General features: G+C 40.2%; 1 protein-coding gene across 1 annotated transcript in view; it reads left to right on the top strand.

Moving 5' to 3' along the window:
• The first annotated feature begins 252 nt into the window (after positions 1-252).
• The window catches only part of PUS7 (pseudouridylate synthase 7 homolog (S. cerevisiae)), a 51,986-nt gene continuing 27,024 nt past the window's right edge, over positions 253-25,214 (top strand). Inside the window, exons 1-6 of the mRNA XM_006882617.1 lie at positions 253-676; positions 1,531-1,615; positions 1,753-1,854; positions 5,839-5,983; positions 12,176-12,287; positions 14,259-14,336. Coding sequence (XP_006882679.1) covers positions 279-676; positions 1,531-1,615; positions 1,753-1,854; positions 5,839-5,983; positions 12,176-12,287; positions 14,259-14,336 — 920 coding nt within the window. The 5' untranslated portion in view covers positions 253-278. The remainder of the gene's footprint in view (positions 677-1,530; positions 1,616-1,752; positions 1,855-5,838; positions 5,984-12,175; positions 12,288-14,258; positions 14,337-25,214) is intronic.

The following is a 25,214-nucleotide window of genomic DNA, read 5'->3' as shown; positions in this document are numbered from 1 at the left end:
TTGCTGTTGTGTCAAAACTCAGCCGACTCTCCTGTGTGTTTCTGAGACCATCAGTCAGTCAGTCATAAGAGGAGATTGCCCATCTTTTTTTCTGCAGAGCCACTGATAGAGTCAAACTGCCAGAGAGGTGCTGCCTTGGGAATTAACCACAATTCCCCACAGACACCACCACCAGAGTCTATTTCTTTATAATCTTCAACTTTTTTATTTTCTTATTTTTCACTCCCTTTTTCCCTTTCCTAAAAGGTTCTCATAAATGTTTTCTTGGAGCCTTAAGGATGGAAACCACAGGAATGACTGGTGTGTCGCTGAAACGTGGGTCCCTTGCTGTGGAAGATAATGACAGTCTGGCTCCTGGAGAGGAGGTAAAAAGGCAGAAAGTCTCAGAATGCTGCCTTCGCAAAGGTCAGGACGGGCTAGAAGGTGACTCCGTGCCCAGCGCTGAGAGCGTGCCTGCGGCACCGGAAGCTGTAAGTGCGGGGGATGGTAAGGACAATTCTGACGCTCTGCTGGAGGATGAGGAAGAGGAGGACGATGGCCTTTCCGAGGAAGCTGAGGAAGAGGAGGAAGTGGAAAGCTTTGCAGACATGATGAAGCATGGACTCACAGAACTTGATGTAGGCATCACCAAGTTTGTCAGTTCCCATCAAGGTTTCTCAGGCATCTTGAAAGAGAGGTATGTAGAATTTATGCATAGGTTTGTATTAGCTATATGAATTCTTTTCTTTAGAAAAGAAATCAGTAATAGAGGCTTCCATTTAGCTTTCTGTCTTCTGAGGTTATTTCTCTTGATGGTCTCAGTGGAATAGAACAAAGGAGAGCTGACTGAGCAAATGGATTTGAATGTTTCAATATCTTCAACACAAAAAGGGTCAATTTTTATCAAGGGAAAACCCTTTCCAACAACTGTTTGAGTGATAATAGAAACTATTTCCAAGTGATATGCCTTACTTATATTTAAGATGAGTTCTGTTAATGTCTTTAAAAAGAAAACATTTTAGGTATTTTCAGGTTCTCTTCTGAATTAGCTTTATAATATTCAGCTTTCTAAATATATTACATCATACAGTAGAAAGAAGGTTGTCTTTGGAGCCAGGTAAACCTGTGTATGAATCCCAGTGTAGCTACTTTATTCATGTAGTTACTTAATTCTCATCCCAAAAATATATCATAATTCTACCTTGTGGCTGTTGAAAGCCTTTTAAAGAATGTGTATAAAGTATTTAACATAAAATTAAGCATCAGCATAGTACATAGTAGACTCCTGATTTCTGAATTGCTAGATTCTGATTTCATTAACAACTTGACATATTGTATGATTTATAATAGTATGGATGATCTATAGACAATAAACTTTTATATATGCATTTCTTCAGAAGAATACCCTAAAAGCTCAGAGGGCCTTTTTGTTAAGCTCTGCTATGAAGCCTTAGCCAAAGTAGGGCTCAGCATTTGTTTACCAATCAAAGACAATGGCATTGAATTTTTTTTTTTTTAGTCCTCTGAACGTTTGCGTTTTCTTTCCATTAGGTACTCTGACTTTGTTGTTCATGAAATAGGAAAAGATGGACGGATCAGCCACTTGGATGACTTGTCTGTTCCGGTGGATGATGAGGTAGAAGACAGAAGGCACCTTCAGTGTAAAGCTAGCATTGCCTACATTTCCTAGAGATCGTAGAACTTTATGATAGAACTTTAACAGCCTCAGATCCTGTGTGTGACTCACTGAGAGTTTTCCTGGTTGTTTTAAAGGATCCCTCCGAAGAGGTATTTACCGTTTTGACAGCCGAAGAAAAGCAGCGCTTGGAAGAGCTCCAGCTTTTTAAAAATAAGGAAACCAGTGTTGCTATTGAGGTAAATAGTACAAAATTATGTAAGGGAGGGTTTTTTTTGTGGATTGGGTTTTTTTTTTAGGGTTTTGACCTTTTTTTTAAAAGTGAATACAAATAAGTAACTTTAAAAAATCACAGTGTCTGACAGAAGGATGACCTCACCATATTTGATCTAGAAAGAATGCCAGTGTTCAGATAAACAATGGTTAAAAAGAAGTTATGTATTTTTTAAAAAAAAAATATTTAATAAAGATGCCTTTTGTTTGGAATTGTAGAGTAGCAGTCATACGTCTGCAAAGCCTCCTGCTCGCTAGCTGGTGGTCTGATTCTAAGAGGGGTGGCAGATTTGTCCTGTGGGAGAGGGAAGGCCTAGCCAAGGGAGGTACAAGGTGTCTCTGTGAACAGCCAGCGTCCAGCTTGAGAGCCCAGCTAAGATACAGAATGTTGTTGTTAGTGTGCCACCAAGTCAGAGCCGACCTATAGATGACCCTCCAGTGAGTTTCAAAGCAGTAAATTGCGCGGAAGGAGTTTGCCCTCCTTCTCCTGTGGAAGAGCTGGTGGATTCGAACCATGTGCCTTTTTTTTTTTTTTAAATTTTTATTTATTTATTTTATGTGTATACCGTCAAATTGGGTCTGACAGGCACAGGAGGCGATTGTTCCTCCTTCTTCAGTAGAGCATCTGGTGGATTTGAACCACACACCTCTGGGATTGCAGTGCAGTTTCCTGCCACTAGGCCACCAGAGCTTGCCAAACCATGTGCCTTTGTGATTGCAACACAGCTTCTTACCACTACGCCCCCAGAGCTCCCTAAGATACAGGATAGTAAGTGCCTTTAAAAAAACTTTTAGTTATGAAAGTTTTCTTCTGGATTAATGCTGTCCAGTAGAATTATAATACAAGTCATGTATATAATTTTAAATTTTCTAGTAGCCACATTAAAGAAAGGAAGAAGAAACAGATGAAGTATATTTTCATAGTGTATCTTATTTACCATAAAGCAGCTAAAACGCAGTTTTGATGAGTAACCAGTATTTTTAAAATGAGGTTTCCCCTCCCACAAAGTCTTTGACATCCAGTGTTACATTATATAGTGATGCATCTGAATTAGGTCACAGTTTAAGTGCTCATTTGTCACCTGTGGCGAGTAGTTGCAGTGGTGGATGAGAGCAGTGCTAGGCGGAGTAGCTGTAGCAATGTTAATTCCGTTTTGTACGGTAATGTAAAGCACTTGATTTTTGATTGTCTGAAAAGTCTATATTCCGTCCCTTCTAGTGAATGAGTTGACTGCAACTTTTCAGAATTCATTATTTGCCTCCAGTCTCTTTCTGCTCCCTCCAAGTTGATTCCATCTCATTGCAGCCCAACGGGATAGAGTAGAACTGCCCCGTAGCATTTCCACAGCTGTAAATCTTTATAGAAACAGGCTGCCACGTCTTTCTCCCCTGGAACAGCTGCTGAGTTCAAACTGCTGACCTTTCAGTTAGCAGCTGACTGCTTTAACCATTGAGCTGCCAGGATGCCTGTTAACTTTCTTGATCTTTCTTATTGGGTGTGGGCTTTATGGTGACTTAGGGAGCTCTGGTAGCCTGGTGGCAAGAAACTGCTCTGCAATCCCAAAGTCATGCAGTTCAAGGCCACTTTGTGGAAGAAGGATGGGCAATCTCCTCCCGTGTGATTACTACCTCTGAAAACCTGGCTGAGAGTCAGCTGTGAGTGGGTTCCCACTCTGTGGTAGACAACAACAACAGAGTGGTAAGGAGTGGTGCTGCCAACCCACGGCACGTGATTTGAATCTACCAGCTGCTCCACAGGAGAAATGGGCAGTCTCTTCCTGTGCAATTTACAGCCTCGGAAAATCTGCTGGAGGGTGAGCTGTGAGATGGTTCTGACTCAACAGCACCTAATAACAACAATATAACATATATCAGTGTTTTTCAGCTTATAGGTGGCAGCAGTGGTATTTTGAGAAAAGGTGTTTTTGGTGGTTTAGGGATATTTTTTCTTCCATTTTAAGAAAAGTCATAGTTTAAATGACTTAAAATTGGCATATGCTTTTATGATTGTTGAGTCAAGAGGCAATATATTTCTTAATATGAAACATACACAAAGACTGTGGAATGAATAAGTTTTTATTTATTTAAGTAAAATTTTAATTAACTGGTTTACTTACTTAAGTTTGTGTACATTATTTTTCATACCAGATCTTTCCTGTTTGCTTTACTCACCCCTTCTTCCACTCATCAGATTGTGAGACCTTATGATTAACTACCTCCCCACCCACTCCAGTCCCCCCATATTCAGCCCTGTGCACCCCCTCCCCTCCCTTGGATCCTCATACACATTCTACAGTAATGGTCTTATACAGCATTTGTCCTTATGGGATTGAGTTGTTTAACATAATGCTCCCTAGACCCTCCCAAGTTAGGTAGTAATTTACAAAATTATTGCTCCTGCATGCTGCATAGTATTCCATGTGAATGTACCATAATTTCTCAATCCATTCTATTGTGGTTGGACATTTGTGCTGTTTCCATGTTCTTGTGATTGTGACTAACCCTGCTATGAACATTGGTGTACAAGTCTCTGTTTGTGCCTCAGTTCTCATTTTCTTGGGATATATTCTAAGCAGTGGAATAGCTGGGTCTTATGGGATTTGTGTGTTCAACTTTTTGGGGAAACACCAAACTCCCTTCCAGAATGGTTGGATCATTTTACAATCCCACCAGCAATGTATCAGAGTTCCTATCTTGCCACATCCTCTCCAACATTTAATACTTGCTGTCCTGTTAAACTTTGCCACTGCTACTGGAGTGAGATGGTATTTCATTGTTTTGATTTGCAACTCTCTTATTGCCAGTGATTTTGAGCATTTTTTTCATATATCTGTTGGCCATCCATATATCTTCCTTCGTGAAGTCTTTCCATGTCTTTTGCCTGTTTTGTAATTGGGTTATCAGTCTTTTTCTTGTGGAGGCCCTGCAGGATTCTGTAAACTTTTTATGAGACCTTTGAATAAGTTTTTATTTTTTAATGCTTTTTTTAATTGAACAAATGTGCTAGGACTCAGTATAAACTAATTACATGTCTTGTAGAATTTAGTATGAGGCAGACATACATTGGACTGTGTGGAGGAGTTGTGTTACGGACATACCAAAGACCCAGCTTTCGTTAGGTTTTCCATCAGGGATCTTGAAAGGCATGATCTGATTGATGGCTCGAGGGTCTGACAGCCTGGATTTCAAACATAGCTCTGCCACCCTCCAGCTGTATAGTCCTAACTTCTCAAAGCCTCACTTTCCCCCACTATAAATAAATATCATAGCAGTGGTGCGCTAGGGATATTAAAAGGATAACATGAAGGATGTGCAGTGCCTTCCTGTGGGGTCTGCTACATACTTCTTGACATACTGTCTGTTAGAATTTATAATACTATGGAAGTACCAGTTGTATTCCTGAAATGGATGGCTCAAACTTTTGGTTTCTTAAAAAATTAATTTCTTTAAGTTTGAGTGAATGTTTACAAAGCATACTGCACTTCATTCAATCATTCATAGGCATTTTGGATTTTTTTGGGTGGTTTTTTTTTGTGTTTTTTTTTTTCTTGTTGTGTACTGTTGAATCGGATCCAACCGGCACAGGAGAAGATTGCCCCTCCTTCTCTAGCAGAGCATCTGGTGGATTCGAACCATGTACCTTTGAGTTTGCAGGGCAGCTTCTTTGCCACTAGGCCACCAGAGCTCCCTTAGCATTTCATTTTATAATATTAATTAGAGTCTCCAATCAAATCTTCACTGTACATTGCCATTCTCCTCACCCGGCTTAATCTTTTTATTCCTTTTTACCCCCCCTCTCCCTCTCTTCTCATCCCTGTTAGCATTCCAAGATTGATACTACCTTTTTTTTTGCATAGAGAATAAGATAGGTAGTGTTTAATAATTCACCAGTATTAGTACCCTATGTATTGGTTGTTCCATTCATGTTGTCACTATTTTTGTTTTATCAGGTCATAGAGGACACCAAAGAGAAAAGAACCGTCATCCATCAAGCTATTAAATCTCTATTTCCAGGATTAGAGACAAAAACAGAGGATAGAGAGGGGAAGAAGTATATCGTAGCCTACCATGCAGCTGGAAAGAAGGCTTTAGCTAGTAAGTGCGTGGCGGGCCAGGCTCTTCCCTGGAAGTGGGGGTGGGGCCAACCCTACTCCTCCTTGCTGGTCGTCAAGGGCTGCTCTTTTCAGAGGAGAAGATCAGTTTTGTCGTAGAAGGTAAATGATTTTCCTCTCAGTTGCCAGCAGAGACTGTCCATCTGGTTTGAGACGGTAAGTCTTTTATAGGAGTCAGGATTTATGGAAATGATAGAGCTGCCTAAGAGAATATTTTCAGGATGTAATATGTTCCCTGAAGAGTGGAACAGATGTGGTGGCAGTTCATAGAAAGTAGCAGGGCTGTTGGTCATTTTGTGTTCTTAATAGGGGAATGAAAGCTTTCAGATGAACGGACATATGCCTGCCACCCATCCCAGCAACATCTTTTCTGCTTCTTCTCATAAGCATCTTCTTCACTCACACATAAAAGGCATGGCACATACCCACCCCTTCACCTAAGTCCATCTCGTTGTGTATCATTTGCTTGAAACTGGTGGGCTGTCATTGAATCACTTTGATATTTATATTCCATTCTGTTTTCTACAGCCATGAAAATGTCTCTTTGCTTATAACCTTAAGGAAAATTAGGCAGTTTTTCCTTTTACTTGTCAGATCAGCAGAGAAAATCATAATAAAAATTATAGTAGGAAAAAAATATCCTCACCTTCCTTCCCTACCAATGAAGACTCAGTTGCCTCAGGATATATTTGTTAGAACAAAATTGAGACTGTCTAACCAAAAAATGGTTTGAACCATTAGTACTTTGTCAGTCTTCTTGTAGGTTAAATTAAAAGATCATTCTGAGAATGCATGAAGCTTTAATTGTTTGTAACTGTGTGTTCTAGAGAAATGAGAAAAGGTTTAGTTATGCCTGTGAAAAGAATCTAGTCAAACTGGCACGTCTGAATGATGGTAATAGAGGGAGAGCCCTCGAGCAGCTGGGAAGAGTGAGATGACGTGCTACAGAACTGCTTGGGGCAGGAGCTGTTAATCACTTCTCTATCCAGAAGCTAATGACTGGGGTAATAGATGTTTCTTTAATTTCTAGGTCATGTATGAAAAATTAGCTTAGCAGCTTCCGCAGCCAGGTTCCCTTGAGAGAATGAAGCCCAGTAGAAAAGGACTATTTTTCTCCGTCCCCCCAAGACTAGAATATAGCTAGTAACTCTTCTAGGTGTCTAGGAGGAAATTTGTTTTGTTACATACAAACCTTATCATGTTCCCCTTAATTCTCGAGTGTAGCTTGGAAAAGGAAGTTGAAGAGGTGTTCTTTATAGAGAGGTAACCTACCATGATTAGTGTCATGTGGCCAGCCACCAGGGATAACAGAAAGACAGCTTTGTTCTGTTTAGTGCGATCATGAGGAAGCAGATTGGAAAAGGCAAAAACTATTTCTTTAATTGAGGGCTTCTTGGATATGCTCATTACTTTGGGAGAACACTAGTTTTGTGACCTGCAGGAAGGAGAATTAATAGCATTTTCAGGCCAAGGTAGACACTTAATGTACCCACCCTTTCTCCTCACTTAGATGAGGGGTACTAGACTTCTAATATATGCCTTCATCTGCAACTTTGGTGCTTAATAGCCAAACCGCTTCCTGCCATATGGCCCATTTTCTGGGTTTTGTTGTTGTTGTTGTTTTTTCATTAAACAGTTTCTTTAAAATTTTTATAGGCACGTGAAGTGAGCTATTTCTCCCCTCAAGTTAATATACTGTTTGAGGTACTATACATTCAACGTGCCTTTAAAATCTTTCCAAAGATTCAAGTAAAAATTTCTCCATGTGATGTATTGTAATTCTTCCTGATCCTGAAATGAACGGCTCCCAGGAGGTGCACCTGGGTCTTGGGATCGATCTCCTGAGACTCAGGAGGAAGACACCAGGGACTCCATGGACAAGGCAGGTGTCCCTGGGGAAAGAGGCTTCCAGTAGCCTGTGTGGTCCACTGTGATAAATGCTGCAGAGGTTCAGCAGGACGAGAAGTCAAACTTTTTACAAAAAACTGATTCTTTCAGTTCCAGCTCATAGTGACCAGCTACCTGGTCCCTCAATTTGTTGTTGTTGTTGATGATTGCCGTCAAGTTGCAGTTGACTCATAGTGATTCTACGAACAAAAGACCTAATGCCTTTGAATAGCTATCATTGTTTCTCCAAGTTCATAGAGTTTCCAGAGGCATGTGGTTTAGAAAGTGGATGCCACTCCTGTTTCCCAACCTGTTTAATAACTGGGAATTCGACTAAACACTGTCCACAGTGGGAAACCATTCTGGTATTTGATATTCCCATGGCACAAGGTTCAGCTTCATAGTGAACCCAAGTTACCTCATACAGCACATTGACAAAGAGTAATGTGCAAAGTGAAAGAATGTTCCTCCAGATGTAACAGCACTGGTCTCATTTAGCAGTGGTTAAGTGTTGTCACGTCGAATATGACTCAGAGTAAGCTTAGCACAAAAGACCTGAACTCTGTTCTATGATTAACATCATCTTTGTACATTAGCACATGAAAATTGTTGATGTCTTTTCTTTGAGAGAGCAGTTTGAATGAAATGTTGAGGTTGGAAACCAATTTATGCAATATAGGTGAGATGTGCAGGTAGTAAATACAGGCTTCATTTTCAAATACAGAATCTCTGAGTGGTACAAACAGTTAATGCATTCAGCTGCTAGCCAAAAGGTTAGAGGTTTGTGTCCACCCAGAGGCAATCTGTCTTATCTACCTACTTCTGAAAAACCAGCTGTTGAAACCTTGTGGAGAACAATTCTCCCTTGACACACATGAGTCAGAGTAGACTCAGTTTTTCACATAAACCGTGAAGAGAAAGATAAGGAAAGGCAGCATGGTGAAGGGAGGGGCCCTAGTAAAGTTTGACTTTTCAGATAGAAGAACTGTGAGCTTAATGTATATTATTAGCCAAGCGTGAGAATTTTTTTGCATTCTTATTGTAGATGAGAATGTCTAAAAGAAATGTCTAAAGAGTAGCTTGAATTCACTTTTGAGTTGTAAAGTTGACTATAGGCTGTTTAGTATTATTAGAAATTGGAGTTTTATACAATCAACTAAATCTCCCAAAATAAATTGAGACCCAGTGATTTTTTTTTTCATTCAAAATATTCCCAAGTAATCAACACTTGCTTTTCTGTGTATTGAGTTCTTGTAGAAACGTGGTGCCTGTATGTGTTTTTCGTGGAGGTGATTGTGGCCTGCGTGCTCAGTGCTTGGGTATGTGGATACAGGATGCATGCTGTGCACCAGAACGCATAACTCTGCTCTCATGGTTTAAGGAATAGCATTTCGTTTTTCAGACTTGGAGCTGTATTTATTTCTTGCCTTTATAGTTAATGGTGAGTGTGCTAAAGGATTAAAAGAAAATGGTGTTACACTTCAATTTTTTTTTAAAGTTTTTTTTTTAAAATTTTATTATTTTTGTGTGCGTGTACCGTCAAATCAGATCTGACTGGTACAGGAGAAGATTGTCCCTCCTTCCCTGGCAGAGAGCATCTGGTGGATTCGAACTGTGCGCCTCTGGGATTGCAGTTGCAGCTCCTTGTCACTAGGCCACCAGCGCTCCCCCTACACTTCAATTTTTATCACAGTGTATTTTAAATTTTTCTTATGGACATTTTAAAACCTGCATGCAGACGGGATACATAGCATTTTAAAGACCTCTGTACCCATGTACCAACTTCATTTTTAATGACTTTCTGTTGATTTTATTTGATCCCTCCTCTCCTTTTTTCTTTCTTACTACAGTGTTTTAAAGCAAATTCTACACATCACATCGTTGCACTTATAAACATTTCAGTATGTAACAGATGAGATACAAAACATCAAACCTATGTAATGTCCAACAAAAGTAACAGTAGTTTTGTAATAGCTAATGCCTCATCCATGTTCAGTCTCCCCCTCCCCATTATCACAAAAATGACTTTTCCTTACGGATGATGTGTTAAAAAAATGACCCAAGGTTCAGAACATTGCCTTCAAAAGATAAATGTCTTCACAAGAATTTTCCATCTTAAAACAATATTTTCTGTATTAACTGTTCAGAATTTTTCAAATGAGATACTATTATTCTCAAAGAGAAAATTCATGCAACACAGAAAAAGAGAATGCAGAGCACCATTACCAGAATAAAGAAGTATCAAGCTGCAACGAAAAAAAAAAGATAATGCAAAATAAGATAGTCTCACCATCAAGGAGAATTACAAATAACATTTGTGACAAAATAGCTGTGTATATTCACCCATAACTACAAAGGTACATCTCTAGATGAGTAAGTGCTTTGTATTCTGTCTTAAGCCTTGTGCTGTGTACAGACCAAGGGTACAGACAGCAGGTTTGAGATTGAACTAAAAGCTCTTTGTGAAGGGATTGCAACAGAGAGGCTTGTACCTGTAGGTGAGTTTTTGACATGTTCACTGTTTGCCCTGTTAACATTCCATTGTTAAATGTCTAAATGGCTGTTAACCCATCACATGACTTCCAGGTGCGACAAACGTCCTCAGCATAAACTTACCATGCGACCATTTGCATGTTCACCTCTAAAGCACTTTAATATGCTATTTAATTCTTAAAAAATTAAACACTGCTCTCTTGTGCTCTTTAAACGCTGTGCATTTGGACAGAGGTCAGAACTGCAACAGGTAAGAGCGGTTGGCGTTTCATGTAGTTAAAATGAAATGCCAATGATTTTGTTGCAAGTGATAAGTGGAGACAGTTTCGCTCAGTTCATAGTGAGCAGGAAGGAAGGAGAACCTGGTATTCATATGCACAGTCTCCTGAGGGTGAGTTGTGAGGAATTCACACCAAGAGCTTGTAGTACTTTTTTGTCGAAGGCAAAAGACCACATTCATAGTTATCAGAAGGAAAAGAAATTTGCTAGGCATACATTTGCAGTGAGAGTTTTCCTAGATGGCACGTTGACTCCATCGTTCTTTACATTTAGCTTAATCCACTAACCTACCAAATCATGCCTTTGTCTGGAGAAAGTACGTGTAGCTTTGGTATGAGGACTGTCTAAGTCTGAAAAGAAGATATCATGAATTTATGATAAAGTATTGTTTAAGGACAGAGATGAAGGAGCGTTTTTAAAAGAACATTCTTTCTAGGAAGTACATGAAGTATTTTTTTCCCCTGTTTTCTTTCATGTAGTTACAGCAGTCGAGTGAATTAGACAAGTCATTCAAAAAGTGGCCACACAACAATGAATGAATGGAATGCCAAAATCTCTGTAGATGTTCATTGAAATGAAAAATAAACAACCTAAATTTTAAAAAAAAAAAAAAGCGGCCACAGTCGACAGTCTGGATATTTGATGGTCTCACGAGCCTCGTAACTGTCATTGTACCTGATCTATGGAGTGCGTGCAGTTGTTTGTAGCCAACATAATTTTTCCCAAAGTGGATTTTTCAAGACATTGTTTGGGAAGCTGAAAGCCAAATCTTTGTTTTTATACACATTTCTAGGTGATGGTATAATAGAATTGTTTAATTAGGAGTGTTGTTCAGAGCGACTTCTCTAAGGTCATGAAATGTCTATTCAGTTTCCAAAGGAGATGAACAATTTGAGGTAACACTAGCTCGAAAGAACTGAGCTCAATTTTTAAAGTTTCTTTTTTCTCGGGAATGATAATCAAGTCTTAACTACCAGCTGCTCTCCTGTCAGAGAGGCGTTTTGTAATTCTGTTTTAGCTAAGCTGTCATGAATAAGTGGCCTTTGAACAATCGACAGGTGTCACTGCCGCAGTTCTTCACAAGCCTTGTTCTGAATGCCTAACTGGACCTACGACAAGGATTGTAGTTTGTGATGTCACTGCTGTTTCCCTTTGAACTTCCTGTGTGCTGGAGAGCTAGTCCTCTACCGTGAGGTCCCACCACTGGGAACTGAGTGTCTCCTCTGTAGCCTTCCTATCAGAAGGTCACCGCTTAGTTTTAGGCATTTTTCACAACAGCATTTCAGCTTTTGCTTTTAAATGTAGAAAGAGAAGTATTCAGTAAGTACCCAGGCTTGCAAAGCTAAAGACCTAGAATTCACACATTTGCAACCATTATTTAACCTTCATGTTATATCCAACTTTTCACTAGCAGGTTCTATACCAGAAAATGAGTTTGTAGAATTTCATAAGGAAAAGCTATTTTCATTTGGGTACATACTATTTTTATTTATTTATTTATTTATTTATTTTTAAGATCCAAGAAAACATTCTTGGCCGAAATCTAGGGGAAATTACTGCCACTTTGTATTATACAAGGAAAACAAGGACACCATGGATGCTATTAACGTGCTGTCCAAATATCTAAGGTGAGTTACTTGGTTTTGTGCTGATAGAAAATCAGAATACTGGAGTTTATTCTTTTCTTGCCATGCTAATAAAAAAAGAACAGGAGCACAGAAAAAGCAAGCTTACCTTCTAGAGAATGTTCTCTGAGGCAGTAGATAACTCTTTATTTTATTATTTTTTTGTGTGTACCGTCAAATCAGATCTGACTGGTACAGGAGGAGATTGCCCCTTCTTCTCCAGCAGAGCATCTGGTAGATTTGAACTGCTTACCTCTGGGATTGCAGTGCAGCTTCTTGCCACTAGGCCACCAGAGCTCCCTAGGAGATAATTCTTTTAATCCTCATGCATATTGCCAGTAATTCAAGATGAAAATCTTATGTAAAAAATTCACAGGCAATTGAGCATTCCCAGTACACCTAGCTAAAAGTCGCGTTAGCTTTGTTCCTTTAAAGCTGATGCTTCAATTTGGTTACAGAAATCTGCTTTACTAAACTTGACAGTGCTTGATTTCTAGAGATGGATTGGATTGAAAGCCAGTCAGATTTTCTCATAAGAATATAGCAGAAGTTGTGTCTCTAAAGAGGCAAGGTGCTGAAGCATTTTCTTGGTTATTTTTAACAGAGATAGCCCTAGATATCCCATCAAGTCTGTATGCTGTGGAAGTTTACTTCCCAGTGGAAATCAGACTCAACTTCAAGAAGTGAAATAGTAGCCAATTAAATAACCGTTTATTTTATTCTAGTTGCTAACTCCCTAGGAGAGCATGATCACAGTGGCCAGCCTGTCTGTAAGCCTAGGAAAGCGGGCAATTCTGACAGATGGGCAGGGAAGGAAGTCCTGGTGTCTTCCTGTGCAAATGGAACAGTCAAGGGTATAAAGTACTAGTTTATTAAGTTCTTTATATGTTCATGTCAAAATGGTCCAGATCTCTGTTTGAACCTCTGGCTTTTTGGAACAAAGCAGAAGAAGAGTTGGTTGGATAGTGGTTAAAGAACTAGGCTGCTGACTCAGAGGTTGGTGGTTCAAGACTATCAGCACCTTTGCCCCAGGAAAATGTGGCAGTCCCCTTTTGTTAAGGTTACAGCCTTGGAAAGCATTTTTCATACAAATCAATAAAGTCAATGCCAGCTCATAGACCACCACCCCATCCATTAGCAGCCAAGCTCTTTAACCTTGGCACCACCAAGGTTCCTTCTCCAAAGCAATAAACCACCAAAACCCATTTTTTAATGATATTTTTTCTTTATTTTTATTGTATTATTTTTTACGTGTACAGTCAAATCAGATCTGACTGGTACAGGAGGAGATTGCCCCCTCCTTCTCCAGCAGAGCATCTGGTGGATTTGAACCGCATACCTCTGGGATTGCAGTGCAGTGTCTTGCCACTAGGCCACCAGAGCTCCCTCAAAACCCATTTTTATCCAGGTGATTCTGCCTCATAGGGACCTTCTGTTGGCATTCCATCTTTATGGGAGGAGAATGCCCATCTGTCTCCCAAGGATCCAAGCCAACAACCTTTTAGTTATCAGTACAATGCTTTGTGTACTAGACTACACCACCAGTGTTCCTGTACTTAGCAAGAGTAAAGAAAATGCCACGCCGTTGACTGGCTTTCCAAAAATTGGAAGGTGTGAATTTTTCAGAGTTTTATATTATATATCTAACAAGACATTTTCCTTGCTCTCATAGTTTTATATAATCTGATTTGTTGCATATAATCAACAGAAAATATAGTAGCCGCTGGTTTTTGTTACTGGCCAGCCGAGTCCCTAATCAGTGTTAGCTACTGATTAACAGCCACTAATGTCCTATGTCCCACACTAAGAAGGGACTTGTTCAGGTGTACGTTTTCCTCAATAAGTTTTCTAAAGTTTTTCTTTATTTCTCATTATTCTTCTGTGAGCTGTGTATGTTTATTTTTAGATATAAATTAGAAGAACTGTAGTTTCTTTATGATATGACCTGTGATGGTTTTGTTTCTGTTTTATCAGAGTGAAGCCAAACATATTCTCCTATATGGGAACCAAAGATAAAAGGGCTATAACTGTTCAGGAGATTGCTGTGCTCAAGTAAGTAGAGTGGCCCTGTCGGGGCTTTTCTAGTCAGATTCCTGGCACTGCCTGTCAGTGTTCTCAGATTTACTTTGTGGAGTTTGCCTCTGTTTCCTTTAGTGATATCTCTGCCTATTAGAAAATTATTATTATTTTTTCTTGTTTACTTGTATACTCTCTCTCCCTCTCTTTCTCTTTTAATAGAAAGCATTCATTGTTTGTGCAAGTTTTAAAAAATGTTGTGTTAGACAGGAGCCTTGTGGGCACAGTCACTCAAGCCTCGGGCTGCTCAGCGAAAGCTTGGTGGTTCAAAAGTACCAGCTGCTCTTCAGGAGGCATATGCCACAGTCTGCTCCTAAACGTTTTCCTCTCTTGAAACCTAGTGGGGCAGTTCTGCTCTGTCTGGTAGGGTTGCTGTGAAATAGAATCACCTTAATAGCAGTGGGGTTTGGTTTTTGGTTTGCGTATGTTAGAGTCAAGGTGATATGAACTTCTCTTTATTCCCATCTTCATTAGTTATTAACTGTAATATATATTTTTATTTAAAATGAAAGTGTCAGTAAGTGAACTCTCTTACATTTTAAGGATATAGAGATGAAAAAGGTAATCTCTGTTTTTAAGGTCCCCACAATTTAATGGAGTAGACAGTCAGGTAAATCAGAAGTGATCACACTGTGAGGTAAACACTAAAATTAAAGTATGTTTTGGGTATTATAGTAGATTTGACCACAAGGTATGAGCTTGATGAAGGGGATAGGTCAAAAAAGGATTTCACAGAGAATGAGGTGCTTTAATGGGAATTTAATCTAGATCAGGTTTTCTCAGCAGAGCTCTGCCTTTTGGGACCAGGTAACTAGGAGTGATTAGTAATTAGTCCTGTACACTCTATGACATGTAGCATCCATGGTCTCTACCCACTGGACACCAGTAATGTCCACTTAATTATAACAACCAAACATGATTCCAGACATTGTTACAGGTCTGAGGGGACACAAATCCCTGTTGTTTGAAACCACAAGTCTAGACTTTAGAAGAATGCCTCTACCCAAAAGTTCTGCATCTCTAGAGGTTCAGATCCGCTAGCACCTTCAAACTAAGCACCTCTCATTAAGATTCACAGCCTCGGAAGCCAGTGGAGGCTCCCTCTGAGTCACAGTCGACTCAGTGGCAATGGGGTGAAGCTTAGTCAAGGATTTCCTAGTAGGATATCTTGAAGGATAGTCTAGGGTTGTTTGTTCCTAACCACTTAGGAGAAGACATTGGAAGGATTTGCCTAGCGTAGTACAATGCTCTACCTGACAAGGACATAATGTGGTGGAAACGTGCAAGAATGTGTCTTGGTGTATAGGTGGGATATATTGAGGATCTTGGGTTTCATCTTAATCTAGACGGAAGGAAGAATGTATGCAGAGGCTAGATTAAGAAATGCAGGTGTGTGCAACAATGAATGAATGGAAATCCAAAATCTCTGTACATTTTCATTAAAAGTAATAAAAATTAAAAATACTTTTTTAAAAGTGTGGGTGGGGTTGTAAAGGGACAGTGGGACTGGTGCCAGTGTGAGTGTGTGTTTGAAGGAAAGCAGGAGGAGGTTCCTGAAGGTGATGGTGTTCCCACTTGATGGCTTCCCCCAGCGCTCCTTTTTGTTCTTGTGACAAAAAGTGTTGAGTGGAAGGGGACAGGAGTGAGGAGGGCAATTTGAAAGAGTGTAAAGGCTTGAAATTACCTGTGTGGGTAACTGGCCAGTGTGCTGAGCAGAAATCAGAATAGGCTGAAGGTGTGTGGGAGAAGGGTGGTGAGAAGGGCTGGCTAGTGAGGGCTCAGGCTTTCCCATACTGGGGGTGTGTGTGACCCAGGGAGATCTTTACTATTGAAAATACCATAGTATTCACTTCCTAAGAGCTCCAACTGGCTCTCTGAACTGTCCCTCCTAAATAAATTAAAAAAAAATAGGGTTGGGGTTTTTTTTTTGTCCTTTTCAGGGCAGATGGAACTAGGTAGCAAGTGAATGTTCTGCTATGGTTGTGTGCCCTCAGGGGTGACCTTGTTTCAGAATTTGGTTTCTTTTGGGGAGAAGGAAGCTTTCTTTCTACTTTTAAGCCAAATTTTTACAGAAACTAGTCTTATAATTGGTACAGCACTTGTCTGTTTGCTGTACTAAGATAACTTGTGGGTTAACGTGATACTGAAAGTTATTCCACTGGTGTGTCAAATGCTGTAAGGGTTAGCCAGGGTGGACTGGGTTTAGTAGAGCTTCAAGATTAAGACAGACGAGGAAGCAGAATTGGCCATCTGTCTTAAATAATAGCCGTTTGAAAACCCTATGAACACTGGAGGAACATGGATAGTTATATAGTGGTGTAGTGGTAGAGCCCAGATTGGAAGTCTTATAATAATATCATGTATATACCTCTTTCCCTAGCAATATTTTAAAATCTAGATCTCGTTCTTTTTTAGTAATTGCTAGTTAAAAATGTAACTAAGTTAATTTAACAAATATTGTTATATTTTTAAAATGTTAATATTATTTCCAATTTCATGCCATGATAAGCAATTTCTTGACAGTCATGTTTGTACATGTCTTGTGACACCACCAAAATAAACATAGCAGTAGAAGGACTGAATTAAAGAGAACATGGGTTCTTCTGGTAACAAAGCTTAATTGCCCTGCAAGAAGGTAGGACCAGTTTATTGACTTTGTTCTAATGCCTCATAACCCTCCCCAGCACCCTGTGAAAATTGAGAAGGGAAGGGAGATCATTTGAGAGTTAAAAATGACTTCTTAGCTTTATTTTCTTTTTTACCAATGATTTGAATATTTGAGGTCTGAAGATACTTCTTTCTCTCCTGGGTCAGCCAGCAGGTGTCATACTTGGTCATGGTACTGCTGTGTCTTCACAGACCTTGGCTGCTTTTATCATCTTCCTGTTGACTTAGTGAAACCATACTAAACACCTCAACACTGGTCTTTTCAACACTCGGAGCACTTATCTCACGGATGCAGGTTGCACCCTGAGTCTGCTCAGTGGAGCTGTGGGGCTCGGCCCATTGGCCTTTCCCGTGAGAACTGATGAACAGGATAAGCCCATTCTGCCTTGCAGAGATTTTAATTATTGCTGAATGTGTCAGTCCTGGGGGTAAACAGTGTTTCTTTTCAGCTTCATATAAGTCTCTAAAGTCACCTAGTAATTTTAACAGGATCTCAAGCAGGAACAGTCTCATTCAGAAGGGTTTGTTTCTTTTCCTGCCTGTTCCCGCCAATCTCCTTTCTGAACCGGGGCCAGTATTGCTCTGGCTTTGCAAATAAAGGCTTATTGTGCAGCCTGATGCTGAGGTAGTCATGCAGTTGTCTCCTGTTTAAAAGTGAGATAATCCCTATTGCTAAGTTATTCACAGAGCTTGATTTTTAACTTGCAATCACAGTTTGGTCTAGGACCATCAAAATTAAAACTGTAAAGACCTTCATGAATATATTGTCAACTCCACCCCTTCTGTTCAGTGTTGAGGACAGCTCTTGCTTTTTTTTCTCTGCTAGTAGTATGCAGACAACTGTTCTGTATTCAGGAACGGGAGATGGAATATTATTCAGCTATAAAAAGGGGTGATATTCTGATATATTCTACAGCATAGCTCAGCCTTGAAATACGCTAAATGAGGAAAACAAACTACATATAAAAGGTCACATTATTTGATTCCATTTGGAGGTAGACCCCCAACTTGGGATGTGCTTGAGTTCTGACAAACCACGCTCTCTTCGCTGTCCATTTTGCTTGGTTTTTGAGTACATCTTATCACTAAATTCAGTTCAGCTCATTTCTGCTGAGTTGGAACCAGCTTGTAGCTGACCCTCCAGTGGGTTTTCAGAGGTTGTAAAGGGCATAGGAGTGTGTTGTCAGTGATTCTCTCCCAGAGCTGCTGGTAGATTCACACCACCTGCCTTTGGATTGGCAGTGCGGCTCCCTACCCACCAGAGTCTCTACTGTTACCATCAGTGGTACATTTTTCAGACCATGTTGCAATGTATAATTTGCTGATAATAACATTCTCAGATATAATTATTTTCAACCTCTACAAAGATTGATTTATAAAGATAGTAATAGTAGAAGGCAATAATGATAAAATGTGGAGGAGGGTGTTAAGGTATTCAACTTAGACCAGAAGCAGCTTGCAGTGTGATAGTCATAAGAATGGAACGGGTCATAAGTTAAGAGACTTCCTATATAAGCAATATCTACCACAGGCAAACCCATAGACAGACTGGTGAATGTCAAGGAGGAAGCAGATTAGTAACTGGAACAAAGAGGCATGGGAACCAGCTTTTTTATGGATATGGGGCTGCTTTTTTAAGATAATGAGAATGATGTGGAATTAGATAGGGTGACAATTGCATAACATGGTAAATACACAAAGTACTATGGAATTATACACTTTAAAATGGTCGATTTTATCTCAGTTAAAAGAGCAGATGGCCTCTCCATGGAACTACCAAGGAGCAGTCTCCAGAATATTCTCCAGACAGCCAGTTGTCTGACTCTTTGTTTAGGACTCTCCATTATTTTCTTTTCTGTAGCAGTGGTGAACCAAAGAAGAATTGTACTTTGCTTGTTTGCCACATTCATACTAAGCCTGTGATTTCTGGATTCTGTCACATAAGGTCAGCCAGATTCTCTCCCTGTGTGGATCATAACAAATTATGGCTGACATTGAAAAGGATGGAAATCCTAGAACACGTAACTGTGCTCTTGTGAAACTTAGACCTAGACCAAGAAGCTGTGGTACGAACAGAGCAAGGCAATGCTGCCCGATGTAAAAATCAGGAAAGGTGTGTGTCAGGGCTGTATGCTTTCCCTGTATCTGTTCAATCTGTATGCAGAATCAATCATTCAAGAAGTTGTAGAAGAATCTAGCTTCAGAGTTGGAGGGAGGCTCATCAACAAACCTACATTATGAAGATGTTACAACCTTTCTCACTGAAACTGAGGAGGACTTGAGGGATCAAAGGCTGCAGCCTTTAATATGGGTAACATCTTAACATCAAGAAAACAAAAATTTTCACCACTAGGATAATAGGAAGCGTGATAGATGGTGAAGAGAGAGAAATTGCCAGTGATTTCACCTTGCTTGGATCTACAGTCATCCTTGGCACAAGCAGCCAGCAAATCAAAAGAGTATTGCATTTGGAAAGTCATCTATTAGGGACCTCTCCAAAGTGCTGAAGAGCAAAAATGTCAGTTTGAAGACTAAAGTCTGCCTCATTCAAGCCATAGTTTTTCCAATCACTTGCTATGAATCTGAAAGTTGGACAATGAATAAGGCTGACAGAAGAACTGATCCTTTTGAGTTGTGGAGAAGAGTGCTGAATGTTCCAGGGACTGACAAAAGGTAAACAAGCATATCTTGGAGAAGTGCAGCCAGGGAGCTCCTTAGAAGCAAGATTGGTCAGACTTCCTTTTTTTGGTATATGTTAATGAAAGTTTATAAAGAACTTGGATTTCCATTCATTCATTGTTGCACATTTTGCTCCTTGTCACCCTCTCCCCGCCAGTTCGCTTTTTTCTTGGGAAAAGTTCTTTCATTGTTATACAGTCCATCCCACAGACCACTTTACTACGCAACTCTTACTCTGGATTCTTGTCATGCCAGTAATACCTAATCATATATTCCTTTTATACAGTACTCTCCCTCGTCTGTTTCAGTGCTGTAAAAATATGGAATGCTTCATGAATTTACATGTCGTCCTTGCGCAGGGACCTTGCTATTCTTCTCTGTATCGTTCCAATTTTAGTATATGTGCTACCGAAGCAGCACAATAGTCAGACTTCTCACATGCTTTGGGCATGTGGTTAGGAGGGACCAGTCCTTGGAAAAGGGCATCATGTTTGAAAAGGTGGAAGGTCAGCAAAAAAAGAGAAAACTTCCAACAAGGTGGATTGCTGACACAATGAGTAACGGTGGGCTTGAATGTATCAGGTGATAAAGATGGCACACAATAGAGCAGGGTTCAGATCTGTTGTTTCTAGGGTGGGATCATCTCTCAGGCAACACCTAACAACATGGGATAAGGCTCCTGGATTGATTTGTGCCAAATGGTTCTGCCATTGTCCTCATAGATTTGAAGAAGGAACTCTTTTCATCAGTGGCTCATGGTTGGATTTTAACTGCTCTACCCCCCTTTTGAACTTATCCTGGATTGTGTTTGATCCTTCAGATGGATAGACGTTGGAAGAGAAATGGAAAACAGTCGTTGCTCATTACCCTACTTCTCTGGCTACTTTCCTACTTTTTATATTAATTAATAGAGCAATGGCAATTTTTTTTTCTGAAGAACCATAGGCTGCTTCTGTACATAGTAAATTAGATGACGTTGGGTTTAGACACAGGTTGCTAAATAGTATGTAGAAGAATTGATTGAATGTTTTCAGGATATTTGGGGAAATTTTCAGAAAAGAAAATTCCATGAGTTCACATGGCAATCTGATGTTGTCCAAGTAAACAATAAACAATTTACTTCATTTTAAAATATTTTGTTGTTGTTATGTGCCGTATAATTGGAACTGACCCATAGCAGACCCTTTGGTGGGTTTTCAGAGATAGTAAATTGCACAGGAGGAGATTGCTCATCTGTTTCCTGCAGAGCAGCTAGTGGATTTGAACTGCATGCCCTTGGTATTGCAGAGCAGCTTCTTACCACTAGTTCACCAGAACCCTCATTTGTAATCAGAGAGAGTAAATTTTCTTTTTCATGTGATGTTGGGACCTCGCAGGCTTGCCAAGAAAGAGCACTTACTTCCTTGGAACGACTTCCATAATTAGTTACTCGTCCAGGGTTTTGTGGGTACTTTAAACCAGAACTTGATCTTTTGTGCAGGCCCAGGGCCAGTGCCCACTTCAGACCTGCCCAATGCGAGTATTCCCAAGCAGAACTGATATATGATTCCTAACAGCATGAGCCGGCAGGAGTGAGCTCGGATCGGCATTGAATATGCTGACAGAGCCTGGAGTCATAGAGTGAAGCCTAGGCGTCAGCAAAATGAAGACCACCAATCCTTTTTTCTGGTCATTCTCCAAAGAGGTACATTTTCAAAGAAAACTTAGAAAAAGGAAATTTTGGGGAGCTCTGGTGGCCTAGTGGCAAGAATCTCTACTGCAATCCCAGAGGTACCCGGTTCAAATCCACCAGATGCTCTGCTGGAGAAGGAGGGACAATTTCCTCCTGTACCAGTCAGATCTGATTTGACAGTACATGCACAAAAAATAATAATAATAAAAAGAGGAAATTTAGAAAAATTACAGATGTTTGTGCATTGAGGTGTACTGTGCCATGTTATTTGTAATTTTGAAAACAATCCAAAGGACCCAAAATGGTACTGGTTAAATAAAATAAATGATTAAACAAATGATTGAAGTCCAAATAATGAGTTTATGTTTAGCCATAAAAAAGGTTTCTAGTAAAAATGACTTCTTTTACTAAAGTCGGGATAGTTGAATAACAGATAAGTAACTCTAAATTGAAAATCCAGCTTCTTTCTCAGAAGTAAAATATTAGAAGTGTTATATTTGGAGACAGGAACACAATAAAAATAACTGCATTACTGTCACTGCTCCTTACTGTTTTTTGGATATATTGTTGTGCTGAGTCAAAACTAGCCCATAGCTCTACTCTCCAGCGGGTTTTCAGAGGCAATAAATTGCACGATCCATCACAGAGAAGCTGGTGGATTTGAACCTTTTGCATGCCATTGGTATGGCAGTGCAGCGTCTTCCCGCTAGCCCACCAGAGCTCCCTAGCTAGGGCAAATAGACTAAATTAAGAGATAAGAGGTGTGAAAATTAGAAGGGAGGGGGCAAAATTACTTTTACTTTTGGTAGACGGTAATTTGGTTTCTACCAAATCAAAGCTGATTGAAAATTATGATAAAAATTAATGTGACCAATTATGAGGGGGGCTATATAAAAATCAATGTGCAAATAATTACCAGTTAGAAATTATAATGAGAAATTAGTTTTAAAGAAAAGTCACATACCTAGGAATTCAGTTATTATTTAAATGTATTAATGTTTCTAGGAAGAAAATTTTTAAATCCTATAGAGAGACCTAAATGATTTGAATAAAAGAATGATGAACCCTGTTTTTAGATACCTATGACGATCTTTTCTAACTGAAAATGCTTATAAATAATAGCACTAATGATTCTAATGAGCATACCATTGGAATTTTTTAATCAGGCTAATCATAAAGTCGTAGAAAAGATAGGGAACTTGCTATAAAACTTTCAAAAAGATAACTAGTAGAAGAGGGTCAGCTCTCATAGAAATAGAAACACAGCTATGAAAACAATTTCATAATCCACATGAATAGGGGAAAAAAATCTAGTAAGACCAGATAGTAATACAAACTACATAATCTGTATTTGAAGTAGCATTTAAGATAGATGGAAGGAGAAATTGTCACTGAATGTTGGGATCCTATCTGGAAGAAAAATTAAATTGGCTTCCTCTCTCACTTTCCAAGGAAAAAGAAATTCCAGGGAGCTGAAATACTTAAACATGAAAAAGTACTGCACTTAAACATGCATTTAAAAAAAAATCTCTGTGTAAAAATGTTTTTTGTAAGTTTAGCTCGAAACCTAGACCTTTAAAAAGGTAGAGGGGAAGCTGTGCTGCAATCCCGAAGGCACATGGTTCGAATCCACCAGATGCTCAGCTGGAGGAGGGACAATCTACTCCTGTGCTAGTCAGATCCAGTTCGTCGGTACATCAAATAAAGAGAGCAGGGGGAGGTGGAAGGGAAATTAAAAAATTGGTGAATTTAACTAAAAATTGATGTAGGCAAGAATCAGCCACTGGAAAACAGGATAAACACATATTTTTAAAAAATATCAAACCACAGAATTACAGAATAGGAGTTACAATTAGTATTCGTTAAAAATACAATATAAGGGGAGCTCTGGTGGCCTAATGGCAAGGAGCTGCAACCACAATCCCAGAGGCACACGGTTCGAATCCACCAGATGCTCTGCCAGGGAAGGAGGAACAATCTCCTCTTGTACCAGTCAGATCTGATTTGACAGTACACTCACACAAAAATAAAAAATAAAAAGAAAAAAAATACAATTAAAAAAATAAAAAATACAATATAAGATTTATTAAGAATTACATAATAAATAAGAGCGAAGAGAAGAAATTACTTTTTGAAAGAAATGACTCCTCTTACACTGAAAAAAATCTGGCAGAGATCATCCTAACCAGTTGACTGATTTTTCTCATTGATGGTCACAAGGAATCATTGCCTCTTTTTTTGGTGGTTCTTTTGTTTTTTAAAATGTTTGTCCTTGATATAAAACCCTGCGGTGTATAGCGCAGGCACAGCCGAGACCTCTTCTTTCCCGGAGCACAGGGTTAGGGTTACCACACAGTCACCGCCGCCGGTTCACACCTGCCACCCTAGCTCACCGTGATTGATGACATCACTGCGCTCGTGGTCGACAACACTCCTGCATGTGCAAAGCTAGCTTCGCGGGTGACGACACCCTCCAGGCTGTCTTCCCCTCCACCGTGGGGCACCCTCGGCACCAGGCCGTGATGGTGGGCAGGGGCCAGAAGGACTCCTCCATGGGGTACGAAGCCCAGAGCAAGAGTGGCATCCTGACCCTCAAGTACCCCATTGAGCACGGCATTGTCACCAACTGGGACAACACGGAGAAGATCTGGCACCGCATCTTCTACAACAAACTGTGTGTGGCCCCTGAAGAGAACCCTGTGCTGCAGACAGAGGCCCCCCTGAACCCCAAGGCTAACCCAGAGAAGAGGACAAGATCCTCAACACCTCTGCCATATACATCGCCATTCAGGCCGTGCTGTGTCTGTATGCCTCTGGCCGAACCACTGGCATTGTGATGGATTCTGGCGATGGGGTCATCCACACTGTGCCCATCTCTGAGGGGTACGCCCTCCCCTATGCCATCCTATGTCTGGACCTGGCTGGCTAGGACCTGACGGACCATCTCGTGAAGATCCTTACCGAGTGAGGCTACAGCTTCACCACCACAGCTGAGTGGAAAATTGTGCGTGACATCAAGGAGAAACTCTGTAACGTTGCCCTGGACTTGGAGCAGGAGAGATGGCCATGGTGGGTTCCTCATCCTCCTTGGAGAAGAGCTTTGAGCTGCCGGTCATCACCATCAGCAATGAGTGTTTCCGCTGCCCCGAGGCACTCTTCCAGCCCTCCTTCCTGGGCATGGAGTCTTGTGGCATCCATGAAACTACCTTCAACTCCATCATGAAGTGTGATGTGGATATCCACAAGGACCTCTATGCCAACACAGTGCTGTCTGGCGGGACTACCATGTACCCAGGCATCGCCGACAGGATGCAGAAGGAGATCACAGTGCTGGCCCCCAGCACGATGAAGATCAAGATCATCACTCCCCCTGAGTGCAGATACTCCTTGTGGATCGGCGGCTCCATCCTGGCCTCCCTGTCCACCTTCCAGCAGATGTGGATCAGCAAGCAGGACTATGACGAGTCTGGTCCCTCCATCGTCCACTGCAAATGCTTCTAGGCGGACTGTTTACTTGCTTTACACCCTTTCTTGATTAAAAAAACCTAACTTGCAAAAAAAAAACAAAAAAAACCCCTAACTTGTGCAGAAAAAAAACCAAAGGATGAGAAAAAGAAAAAAAAATGTTCTTTCACTGTTGCACATTTTCTTCCCTCTCTCCTCTCCAGTCCACTTTGCAATGCACCCTTCTTCTAGATTATTGTCATACATATAATGCCTAATCATATATTCTTTAAAGACCATTCTTTCTCTCATCTGTTTTCATTATCTATACACTCTTTCCCTATTTTCCTTTCAACCCCGAAGCCAATCTTATAACAGTGGTGTTATGGAGT

Source organism: Elephantulus edwardii, unplaced genomic scaffold, assembly GCF_000299155.1.
Source record: "Elephantulus edwardii isolate Elephantulus edwardi_28Jun2011 unplaced genomic scaffold, EleEdw1.0 scaffold00022, whole genome shotgun sequence".
Classification (NCBI taxonomy): Eukaryota; Metazoa; Chordata; class Mammalia; order Macroscelidea; family Macroscelididae; genus Elephantulus; species Elephantulus edwardii.
Note: the sequence above shows the minus strand (reverse complement) of the source record. Positions and strands in the feature narration are given on the sequence as shown.